This window comes from Drosophila grimshawi, unplaced genomic scaffold (assembly GCF_018153295.1).
Source record: "Drosophila grimshawi isolate 15287-2541.00 unplaced genomic scaffold, ASM1815329v1 contig_311, whole genome shotgun sequence".
Taxonomy (NCBI): domain Eukaryota; kingdom Metazoa; phylum Arthropoda; class Insecta; order Diptera; family Drosophilidae; genus Drosophila; species Drosophila grimshawi.
The window spans coordinates 12,591,346-12,604,742 of NW_025063098.1; the positions used below are offsets into that span (position 1 = coordinate 12,591,346).

Here is a 13,397-nt window from a genome sequence, read left to right on the forward strand (position 1 = left end):
ATAGTCTACGTTATATTTGTGAGTCTCACAATTTGTTGTTCCCTCATCTCTATTAGATGCTACAACGTGAAGTTGGCTGCGCTGCGTCAGCTGTGCCTAAATGCAATACTGCCTGGCTATGAAAAGTATTTTTTTGAGGTGATACCACATTTTTACCACGAAATCAGTATTTTTACAGTAATTACTGCAGGCCACACAGCATTTGACAAAAATAATGGTAAAGCGAAATTTGTGGTGAACGGTCGTGTCGCGTCGCGACTGTCTGAAGTCTGAGAATACTAAAGGATATTCCTTCTGCAGCACAAATGCCAAACGACAATAACATTGGCAAAGTTCACAAATTACAATAGCGGTCAGCGCAGTATTCTATTGCAATAATTGCCTGGTCTACGTGCCGTGCTTCAATTGTGCCGTGCCCCAGCAGAAAACCAACAACAACATTTTGCCGTCGTCGGCGTAAATTATCTGAAATTGTCTGTAAACGGTAAGTAAATGGATTTTTAGAACTAAACATGCTGATTAAGATTTTGTTGACAGTCCAATCAAAAGTGGCTTGGCTTATATAATGCATTTGCTGCAGCCCATTGCCATGATAGTTTTTTTTATGTATGTATAAATATACATATACATATACATGTACATATACATATACATATACAGATAAATATACAGAAGTGTGTTTGTGAGTTGCTTTAGGCTTTGTCGGTCGCATTTTTTATTGTTTGCAGCCACTCGATATTTGCTCAGGTTTTGTTTATAATCATTCGAGTAAATTGCAAATTGTATTTATTACGTTTGCATTTGCAGTACACGCATAAAATTTGCACTACTACGTAATATTGCCAATCAACAACGCAATCCATTTATAAGCAACAAAAAGTAGCACATTTCGCAGGGCATTCGAGATTTGTCAAGACGCCTGTGATAAATTGCGCCTTTTTATACAGAAGTTACAGCCAACTACACCACACTCCATGTCACGTATTTTATGCTGCGCCTTTATTCTTATCTCCTGGGGATATTCTGTTGCTTTGATTGCCACATGTAGTAAAGTGAATTTATACATAAACGTATTGCGATTTCTTTTTCAAGTGTATTAGATCTTCGGTGTGCAAAGTTTTGCATTCCAGGTCTGCAGCTTCTATTGCGTTGCTGCTATGTGCGTGGGTGCGCATACGTTCCGAATACCCTACATTCAATTTGTGATTTAAAAAGGTGTAATATTCTACACCCCAAGCTTGCTCAATAAGGTCGTCAAACAGGAGTGGAAAGTTGAGCAAGTATTTAACTTAACACCAAAATAATTGCAATCAAATAAAAATAAAAAAATAGTTATTGAAAAGTTAAATGTATTGCTAAAGTGTATTAAGAACTCTAATTAAAACCTTAATTGCCGCTTGATTGAGTATTTAATGCAGTATAATAAGTAATATGTGAAATCTGTTTTAAAATAACTAGAAGTTTGTGCAAGAGCTACTTGAAATGTATAAGATCAAAATAAACATGTACAAATACATACAATTTTCGTGATACAAATTTAACAGCTGCGCTGCTGTTTTAAATGCTCTACAACGTTTTACCGAAAATCGTTAACAACTAACTACACAAAGCACGTACTCAATATGATTTACAATGCATTCGATGTTAATACAACCTCAATAAATCTCACTTAACAATAACTATGCATATATAGTAAATTTCGTATAACAAATTGTTGCAGGGTATTTAACAATCAGTTCGTAAATAATTCCGCTCGTGTTTTTGGTTGTTTGTAGTGTATTCGTATAGAATGTGTGTACATAAGTATTATTGAATTTCCTGCATATGTTGTCGTTGGTGTCTGGCCATCAGCTGGCGTGTCCGTCTCGAAGGAAGGGGTTCCTTCAGCCATGAACGTGACTGGCAGCCTGGATACCCCAAACACCTACATTTTCAGTTGCTTTTGTCGCCTTTATTTGTTGCTGCCTGAATTTTAAATGTGCTACGTCCTTGTGTGAAGATGTGTTCTTGTTTTTGTTCGTTGTTGGTCTGCTGCTGTTGTTGGTTGTTGCTGTTGCTATTTGAAAATTTTAATTGCTTTGGGCAACGCGTTGCGCCCTTTGCCAACACAGTTTTTGAAGTAGAACCAATTCCCTTAGACACACGAATCGAAAAATGGAATATAGCTGAGACAGAACCCGAAGGCATAGAAGCCAAAAGCAATAAATTCACAAATGCAAATAAAATATTTTGATATAGATTTTGCTGTTGCTGCCTCTCTCTGTCTCTCTCTCTGTCTCTCACTCTCTGTCTCTCACTCTCTCTCTCTCTGTCTCTCTCTGTCTCTCTCTCTCTCTCTCTCTCTCTCTCTCTCTCTCTCTCTCTCTCACTCTCTGTCTCTCACTCTCTCTCTCTCTGTCTCTCTCTGTCTCTCTCTCTCTCTCTCTCTCTCTCTCTCTCTCTCTCTCTCTCTCTCTCTCTCTCTCTCTCTCTCTCTCTGTCTCTCTCTCTCTCTCTCTCTGTCTCTCTCTGTCTCTCTCTCTCTCTCTGTCTCTCTCTCTCTCTGTCTCTCTCTCTCTCTCTCTCTCTCTCTCTCGCTCGTTCTCCAGTCCATGTGTGGGTGTTTTCATCCTTGCCACCATAAACACAAAATGGCAGCACATCTGAATGAGCTCGACCTTGATCTCCATGGCGACCTCTGTCTGGGCACAGTGGAGTGCCACTTGAAATTCTTTGAATGTCGCAAATTTGTCTAACTGGTTAATCGTTTAATCATTTGCATTTTACTTTATTTTTATTTAATATATTCAAACCATTATTAAAATAAAACACGAATCTGTATACTTAGCATAAGTTTAAAAATAATCAGTAATAAGATGTTTGAAATTATGATTTTCCTACATAAAACATGTATATATACACTTATATAAGACGTATATATGGACACATATAAAAAAAATCAATAAAAATATGGTTAATTTGTGAAAAACATTGATTCATTTTTGCGAACTAAATTTATACTGTGAAATTGATAAGCTCATCATATAAAATTGTGTAGTCTTTACGACATTTTCGCTCTTCACTCATTTTCTGCTTAATCATTTGCTCAATTTCTGTCCGCCACAATAATCGAAACTGTTGATGATTCTGATGTTGTTGTTAACAGGAAACACAAAGATAAAACATCTGTCATCAGACATCGTTTTTCGTCTATCACAGACATTAAACAATGTGGGGCAAATCGAATGAGCAATCCACGATTTTGGTATTTTGATTGAGGTGACCAACGGGCGTGTGTCGATTTGTGTTTTTCCAAATATAAATACATACATATATCTGTATGTATATCGGACGTAGCATTTGCTCAGTTTACGTCGTTGCTGACGCAAAAATGTGAAGAGACTTTAAAATAAATTCAACTCAACGTTTTTATTATTATATCAGTTGCTTTTTGTCCATTTATACGCGTCTTATGCTATTTATACACTGCAACCATTTAAAATAGAAAAGGTATAATGAAGTTGTGCTTAAGTATGTAACGGGTAGAAGGAAGTATGTCTGTATAAACTATTAACCATGTCCATCGATACAAATCAATTTTCGATAGTAAAACTGACACACTTGTAATTAGGTAGCCATCCAATCCATAAATAGAATATACCCATGCATATTACTGACCAACTGAAAAAAGTTTATTAAGTTAGGATAAGAAACACAAATATCAGATAACCAAAACATATTTTCATATTAAACAAACTACTATCAGCAATCTGACTATGGTGTAGGAATGCATTTGTGGTTTTATGCTCATGTTGATTATACAAAACCAAATTTAACGTGAAATTTGTCAATAAAACTGGAAATTGTATTTATAAGTATTACTATATTTAATAGTCCTCTCGACTGGAGTACTCTAACTTATTTTATTTTGCATTTGCTTTGGTTCTAGTACAATTTGTATTTTATTCAAGTAAAATATGTAAGGAATGAAAGTGGAACTTGGATTTATTACTAAATCCAAGCAAAAGAAAATGTTTAAAATTTCAAGGTTTGTGTTATTTGGGGCAAACGGGTAATCTAAATCCGTTCACCGAAATTGGTTAGTAATATGTGCTTAATATTACTAAGAAAATGATATGGACTATCTCGATAGTTTCTATATCATGTAGAATCTAAAAATGTATACGTTTATTTTTGTTTAAAGGTACTTATGTCGTACTCTTATTTAGAAACAATGTCCATCACATGATATTCGTATTAATAATGTTAAATACTTATTAATTTAATTTGATTAATTAAACTAATTAATTAAGCACACCTAAACATTATATATTTAGAGAATCAGCACATGTGTGACATCAAAAATTCAATTAGTATTTTGTATGTGATTTGATGTCCTCATTGCAAAAATCTCCAGACTTACAGTTACAGAGTATCTTACAGTCCAACTCTATCGACTGGCGAGTTCTTTAATTATGCCTGCGCTTGGCAATTGACGAATTCAATACAAACTGGCTCTTTCGTCAATCGGCTGGTCTTGAGAGGAGGGCTGTCTGACGGTTGGTGCAATTGAACAGACGTCACAGCTAGTGAGCACAATGGAGAATCAGTGTGCTGATTGGCGTTGTCGACGCCTGGACTTAGAAAATGCCTAGTCTAGTTGGGGCATAAGTAGTACCAACAATATAACAATACATGTGGAACTGTGTGTACGTCTCAATTAACGATAATAACAACTGTTAATTGTTATCAGTTATAGTAGTAGTAGTTGCTAAACTGGGAACAACTTGTCGCTGACGGCTGCAGCCGGGTTCATTTAATGCGTCAACGCAAGGCTGTCAATGATAAGCGCCGGACAATGACGACGGCCATGGCAATGATTGAGATTTACGATTTAAGCCGAACACAATGTGTTTTTTAACAACTGTATTCGAACGGAACCTTGTGCTAATCCATCTTACGACTCACGTTCTGCTCGATTTTTGGTAACACATGTCTCATTTCGGTTACCATTTGCATAAAGTTGATGAAACTATTTTTGCGTCAAGTCTGTGACATGCCACAGTTGTTACTGACAGCCAGCAACAAAGGAGCCTGTCTGCTAAAATGTGTCAAAAGAGCTCCAAGGTTGTTCGATAACCATCGAAACTTACTTATAACTAGTGAGAGCTCTCTCTGTGCCACTGTCCTCACCCCACCCCCTCTCAACTGCACGACATTCAATTGCGCCAAAATGGCATTGGGCATTGTGTCTGATAAAATGCAATTTAAAAACAAGCGTCTCATTTTATATAGAAAAGTTGATTAGTGCGGCACAAAAGCTGTTGAATATTTAACATACATTTCTCTATAAATAGTAATTTTAATTATACAATTCATCGTAGCAGATGACAGAAAGAAATGTTCCTGAACTTAACTACCAATCCCATTTTGTACATTACGCTTTTAGCTTGGCTCTTCTGGGAATATGCATTTACTGCAAATGCTTACAAATAGACAAAAATTCTGCGAATTATTTTCCATTAAAAGCAATTTGTTAAATATCCCTTCTGACTGGGTTTCATGCAAATGCTAATAAATTAGGCGTAGATAGTAGATTGTAACAAGTCTTTTTCTCAAATAATTAACATAAAATATTTTCACACTACAGCTATAAATATATATAAATTTCCAGGAAAAAAGCCTACCCGTCTACTATATTTTAATGCAGCATATTTAGATTGAAACTTTTATGATGAGCTTACATAAATGCAAAAATACAGCATTAATTATTTTTAAATGCATTTATTAATACTGACATGGTAATTCCACCGACATCTATTTAAAAATAAAACTTCCCCCAAAAATGGTTGATTTTCCCATTGAAATAATTGTAATTATAGTTTGTAATAATTAATGTAGAGTTATTTGAATACTCGGATACATACATACAATAAGTAAGTAGTCTGTCAGCTGCTTATCGGCGTGAAAACGATATTTATTAACAGCTCATGCCTGAAAGTGTCGGGTAATTACAAAACCTGCCATTGTCATGACGTCGGAAGGCATTGAGCCAACAGAAATTGAAGCTGCGACGCTGCCGAGGCATCATAGTTGTTTAGCAGCAGCAGCAGCAACAGCAACAAGAGCAGCAAAACACAGTCAGCCTGTCAATGGCAAAGGTCAAAATGCCTCAACAATTTAACCAAAGGCGATGCTGTAACAGACATTCACACACAGACACACACAAACACTCTCAATTTGCTCGTATGCGGGCAACCCATGCATATACGTAGGTGTGTATGTTATATTGGGCAAGTATATTTAGGTGTGTTATGTGTGCTTCTGTCACTGGCTAATGCCTGGACCGCAAAGGGCGACGGGCGGATCCTCTATTGATGATGCGGGAAGCAACTGTCAAATGGATAACGGGATTACGTTTAATGAGCCAGCCAAATAAGAATTAAAGTAAAAACAAACACATATATAAATTAAATGCGCAGAACAACAATAACAGCTTCGCGCCGCATTTGCTAATCAAGCGGAATTCTCAAATAGGCGGCACCACTGATAGCAATCGCATGGCCAATCTGTGACATTTGTTGCGTGCGACATGCCCACTCTAACCACACTCCACACGTTGCCAATCCCACATCCAGAAGCAATATTGTACATACATGTTCAATAAATATTGCGCATACGCCCCTCGTGCGCACTGCCTATATATATATATAAATAAATACACAATAAATAATACAACGTGCACCTTTGTGAACAATTACCCAAACACAGGTTGCCATCACATGCAAGAAGCTGGCGCACTGGTTGCATGCGTCACAGGATGCTCAATTATATTTAGAACGTTATGTATAGCTTGGCCAACATTTAGGTGGGTGATTTTAAACCCAGAGATAGAAATAGCTCAAATAGTGGGCGTTGCGCATTGAATTTAAAGCTGAATAAATTGTCATATCTCACGTAAACAATTTTAAGACGCACAATTTAAGTCGGTAGCACGTGCAGAACTGGTGCTTAGTTTATAGTCTTCATATATGTATAGAATACATATACTTAAGTAAGGATGAAAAAAGTAATAATAAATACGGCTACCCCAGTTGATAGGTGAATTCAAGGAGTATTTTCTAATAGAGAAAATTATGATAGATGCCGAACATGTTTTAAGGGAATGAGAGGTAAACACAGAGAAAATGGATGGTTATAATAAGTAATGTAAAATCAAATAAAAACTTTTGTTTATAATATATTGGTAATTGTAAAAGAGAATTCAATATGTAGAAAAAACAAGTTCATAAATTTCAGTTGCGAGGAGGAGATCTATAAATTTAAACATGACCAGTTTTGCTTCTTGGTCCTGGTACAGGTGCTACTTTTAAAATAAATTATTTGCTTTTACAGCTATGGAAAAAAACATATACGAGAATAATTTGATATTTGAAGTTTTTAAACATGAGACAGACACACATACATATGTAAATGTATACCTTGTAGCCGCCTTATGTCCAACGCAAATGGAAACAAACTTTGACCTTTTGTCTGTCAGGTAAAGTTAGCCAGCAGCTATCTGAACATTCACAGTGTGTGGGCTTGTGTGTGGCATAAATGTGCTGACAATGCTTCATATGGGAGGCACGAGTGGTATATACTTGATATCTCCAATGTGACTGACAGATGCAACCACAATAGCAGATACACATGGGGGGTTGCATTAGCCGCGGCATGAAACTCAATGGATGATGCCAGCTGGCTGATGTGAGTGCAACTTTTAATTAAATGTTGAGCAGCGCATTCTACAATTGCAAAAACAAAATGCCACATATCTACAGTAATTTTGTCGCAAAATCAAATTAGATTTTTGTATGCATTGGCATTGAAACACGTTGTGTTTGATTTTTGTCATGAGCAAATTGTACAGCGAAAGGGATGGGAATTGACTGAGAATTGAGGTCAAAGTGTAGAGTTTTGCAGTTGCAGTTGCACTCTGGCAGATTAACGGTTGCCAGACACGCGTTGCAGCCATTTAACACTGAAATCCAATTAAATTAGTTCACAGACTTCTTTCTACTTCTATGGCTTTGACTACGAAAGAACTTCTTTGAAAATAAGTTTCATATTTGGAATTCAAGTAGCTGCCTGTACTTATGTTACCTGTTAGAATTTACAACTAAAGAATACTTTCTTTGGTAAAGACAGTGACTTTTCTTCTTTTTCTTATTATTTTTTCCGTTTGGAAATTATTTTTCTTTGTGTGGCAATCACATTTTTCGCATTAAATTGTGGAGCCCAAGTTCGTTGCAAGATTTGCTTTGCTGTACGCCCACTTTTCACTGTGGGGGGCTTGGGGCTTCTTATAATGTGCCTGGGACCCACTTGATATAATGATGACAGCAATTATGAATGAGTGAAGGTCGCAGGATAACGGCAGTCAGGCAATTCATCATCATGTTGAGCCGCACTGGACGTTGCTTTGTCTGCATATGTTTATGTATAAGTATGTAAATTGTACTTGCATATTTTTTAAAGCAGGCTTCCTCCTTCATTTTGCTTTTATGGCGTTTTTCTTTGCAGTACATTGCCATTAGCTTGGCATGCAAACAAATGATGACGTCATGCAGGAGCCAAACAATTTGCATGCAAGCCGGTCGTTTACTAAGCCCTCCCATATTTTCCTGTGCGTTGATTACTTGCAATTTTTGTGTTTTTGCTGTTGTTTTTTTTCCTCTATTGCCCAAGCTCTCCTTTAGTGTTGGAGCGTATTCCTAGCAACCCATTGACTGAAAAGCCTCCTGCAACAGTGAACCAAACAAAATGCATACGTCATGCGACCCGAGAGCTTAACTTTTGCACGAGTAGCAACTTTGTGTGAATGTTTGTGTATGTGTATGGATTTGCAAGGAAATCAATCATCCAGAAATAGATCAACTCGTCGCCATCACTATCGCCGCTGTCCTCGTCCTCGTGGACACGTTCAAGTCTGCTGTGTTGTTGCCGTCATTTTGGGTCCCACATTTGAATTTGGCCATTGTTCGTGTTGTACTTCCTATCGGTCTCGTACTTTGCATCTGCTCGCTATACGCTAAGCTAACAAAAAGTGGAAACTAAAAAACAAGCACAGCTTTTCACAACGGGCGGTCGGCGTGTCCTGCCCGGCAGCAAGGATATTAGTCCGTTGAGTGCCCACCGGCGAGCACAAAAAAATATACTTGGGTCCTACGACACGCTTTAAATCTGCTCTTGACAATTGGCCTTGGCATTAGTACGTGCAATGTGTCAATTTTGTGTAATAGTCCCTATTGATAGCTTATCGACCACTTTCGTAATTGCATTTAAATTTAATGAAAATCAAATCACAGTTGTGCCCGACGCAAAGCATTTTTACTGAGTCTATCTATTGAAACTGACTGAAAATCAAATTACAACAGTAAAAAAACTCCCATACATATTGTCAATATTTGTTAATCACAAATATGAATTTGGAAAATTTTAATATTGTTGTTTTGAATAAATTAAACCGCATTGAAGCCTCACAGTTGATCAATAAATGAGCATAAACCGAATCTTTCGCAAGCGTTCCAAATCAATTTATCATCACATGCCTAAACTAAGAAAATAAGTTTATTGATGATTATTCATTAAAAAAAAACAAGTAAGAGTGCTGAACCCAGCTGTTTGATATATTCTTGTATTATTGCCAAATTTCGCTTGAAGAATTTTTTGCGTGGAATTGCTCTCATTTCTTATGGCATGCAAGGCTTTGAAGAGTAAAACAAAACTGAGGCACCACACACAGGCCCGAGCTGAAATCACCGGCTTGCGAGATACGTTTGCATAGATACACATACGTATGTATACTCAATCAATTTTCGACTAAAAATTGTTTGTGTTTTTTACCTTGATAAAATTTATGCAGCTTATCAAAAATGTACGCAAATTCCATTATCTTCCTATTGTACGAATAGTTAAGGAAACTTTACTTTTATAGCAAAAGTAATTGATAGATACCCCGTTTAGCAATAGACTACGCTTATATATAATATATATATATATATATTATATTAAGAATAAATTATTCCAAATATAATCAACACAATGCATATTCGCAGAACTGTTTGCTCAGTGGTGCTCAGCAACTATAAAAATAGTTGGCCTAAAAGGGAAGAAAGTATTTTTATAGCATACAATTGAGCGCTAATCTAAAACTATATTTACCTCAAAATAGTAATCATCACAATAAAACTAGCTAAAAGTTTTGGCCTCGTGTTAGCAAATTGAACTCAGTCACAGGTGCTGCCAAAGCGACAACAAAAACAAGAAGAGCAGAGAACGAACGAAGTCAAAGGCGACGACGACGTCATTGTCCTGACGCCAAAGCGATGATTGTCGCACCGGCTTTGCTCATTTTTATTCATTCACAAAAATTCTCCAATATTATTAATCACCCCGTCCAGCCCTTCTCACACTTCCGTAGATGTATATAGCATATTTACGGTATATGTATGTATATATAGGGAAGCAAAACAATAAAATCAAGAGCAGTTGTGAATCAACAGTGCGTCACAAAAGCTGAACACAAACCCAGTGGCGTCGGACTCTATTGATTGCCTTCACGTGCCGATACTTAAGTTAACTTCAGTGTATGTCTCATTCCTTCCTCTCGCTCTCTTTCTCTCCCTTGGTGTTCTCTTCTCTAAACTGAACTTCCGCCCGTATTACAATGGGTTCAGACACGTCTGTAGTTTTTCTGTTTTGCCGCACTCGTAAATATTTTGGGGCGGCAATTGAAATTCCTTTCGTAAGTAATCGTCCTGTTACGTCAAAGCAAAGCATCTAGGTTTTGTTCAATGTAAATTTTGTGGTAAACAATTGAGCAAATGCTGTTGTTAACGCGATTGCTTAAAGGATCTAATTATTGAGAAGCACGTAAATGTCAAATGTCTTTAAAGTTCTGCAAATTACTCAGTCATTAAATGGGATTTTTAGATTTAAGAGGAGTTTTTTTTTTTAACTGCACATAAAATATTTGTTTTTAAATAAGCAAAGACTTCTATGATGGGTCGTCACTCATAGAACGTTGGATTTTAAATTAAAAGATATTCGATACAAAAAGGATGAATACATTTTGTTTCTTAGTTTTTTAAATTTTTGAACTGTCCACTCTTGCTCTTACAGCCCAGCCATGTCGGACGCAGCCAAGTCGAATAACAATGCCGGCAGCTCGGCGAGCGTGGATAAGGATGACGGCGATGGTACACCGATGACGACGACAACAATACCGCGCAGCAATCACAACAACAACAACAGCAGCAAGTTGAAATCAACGCAGAACAGCAGCGGCAACGGCAGCATAGACAAACTATCACCGGATCAGGATATTTATATAAATGCTGCTGATGGTCTTCCCAATAAGCATCCGACTCTGCCACCCGAGTGCGATGTAGATAACGATACGGAGCCAGAAGTGGATGCCGACTCATTTGATGATCTACCCACATCGATTATTGTGACCAACATACACTCGGAGGTGTTTGCCAATCCCGAGCTAAAGCACGCCATGGAGGAGCTGTTCCGCACATTCAGCGAGTCGGCCACCTTCCAGTGGCTGCGCAGTTTTCGCCGGTTGCGGGTCAACTATGACAACGCCATTGCGGCGGCCAATGCGCGCATTAAGCTGCACCAGTATGAGTTTAACAAGAAGACGGTGATCACGTGCTACTTTGCACAGCCGGTGACACCCGTTAACAACAAAAATCTTCAGCCACCGGCGCCGGTTAAACAGTTCCTTATCTCTCCACCCGCTTCGCCGCCCGCCGGCTGGGAGCCGCGGGAGGAGGCTGAGCCGCTGGTCAATCACGATCTGCTTGCCGCTTTGGCCAGCCTAACGCCCGGAGAATCGCACGAGTTGCATCCGCAAAGCGAGGATCAGCCAGCCATCATTGTGCACACGGCCATGGTGCCCGAGGGAAGTGGCCTAGGTTCTGCAGTACAGCCCAAAGCACCCATTGTACAAACCAAATGCCCGGAGCGCGCATAAGCGCCAAGGCTTTGAGCTTAAAACTGAATTGTTGGCGGCATATGGAAGAGACAGCACCAGCGGCCCAGGCCCAGAACTGAATATCTCTCATTGACAGAGAAAGCTCAGAAATGGCAATCTGGTGGTGGAGAGTATTTTTTGTAAATAATTTCTTAAAAAACCAAAATTCAATTGTGATTAATTTACACGTAGTTATGTTTTGTATTTAGTACTTGTACTCTCTCGCTTGGAGCGTTTTATGATTCGGTTTCTAATTTCCGTCTCAATTTCATTTGCCTCATGTGTAGCCGTTGAGCAATTACTAATATAGAAGATTTGCTTATATTATCGTGCGCCAAGTGGAGCTGCTAATTGTAATTCAGTCTAGATGTGTTTGTCATTTGCATACGAAGTCTCTATCCCTCTTGGTGTCTGTTTGTATTCGTATCGATGTCAGAAATTGTACTCGTTACTTGTGGCCATCCACACAATATCTAAATGTACCTTCGTTGCTATAATGAACATAAATTCTATACGATTGTAAGTAGCTGCAGAAATAAACTACGAATTCCCAAATACCAACAACAAATCAGATATGAATATGTATATATATATATATATTCATTAATATCTGTGTATATGTAAATGTTGACTTAATTGTAAGACAGAGCGCACTCGGATAGCTGTATCTGATATTGAAATACGTATATATATGTTTAAATTTTAGTTATAATTTTAACAAGTAAAAGATAACGAAATTATATTGAAATTTAAAATGAATGTTCTCAAATGTACCAAAAACAAAAACCAATTCAAACAAAAATTCTTCTGTTGTCCTTTAATTGAGATCTAACAGTTATCCGCCAATCATTTTGCATGTCTGTTTAAAATTTGTGTAGCAATTTGTAACAATTACTGGGTACTTGTGGTAAAAACATTCAAGGTTGAAATATAAATATGGCGACCTTTTCAGAGAACACTTGTATTTTTAAGAAACAATTGCAATTATAAACTTCCTATTTGAGTCAGAATGGGAAATTGAATACGCATCAATTTCAATATATAGTTGACACCAAATTAAACATGGTTACATACATATAACATATTTCTCATGCCACGTAATGGGAACGTTTTTGGTTGTAAGGACGGCTGTCGAGAATGGGTAAATTCCGTAAGAGTAAAGATACTGGCAACATTTGAGTTGACCTTATAGATTTTTCGTGGTCCCAACATTTTCTACATTTTACTCCCTTTCGTCTGCCTACACCCACTTCTATACACATTTTAAGTTTTTAACTGGAGATTGTTTCTGTGACGGCTGAAAGCATAAAATATTTCAAAGGGCTCTCGAAAAACTTGAGTTGCTTGATATTTAAGTAAATTCTTTATGAAATTTTAATCAAGCTCGTGT

The 13,397-nt window shown here is 37.4% G+C and overlaps 1 protein-coding gene across 1 annotated transcript; it reads left to right on the top strand.

Annotated features, from left to right (window-relative positions):
- Positions 1-218: 218 nt before the first annotated feature.
- Positions 219-12,960, top strand: LOC6563437 (protein sarah). Its single transcript, XM_001989460.2, has 2 exons — positions 219-484; positions 11,146-12,960. The coding sequence occupies exon 2, from the start codon at positions 11,153-11,155 to the stop codon at positions 12,005-12,007; it is 855 nt and encodes a 284-aa protein (XP_001989496.1). The 5' UTR covers positions 219-484; positions 11,146-11,152; the 3' UTR covers positions 12,008-12,960.
- Positions 12,961-13,397: the final 437 nt, after the last annotated feature.

Excerpts from the sequence above, each read along its gene's own strand:
- LOC6563437 (XM_001989460.2), top strand. The coding sequence starts at position 11,153 with ATGTCGGACGCAGCCAAGTCGAATAACAATGCCGGCAGCTCGGCGAGC.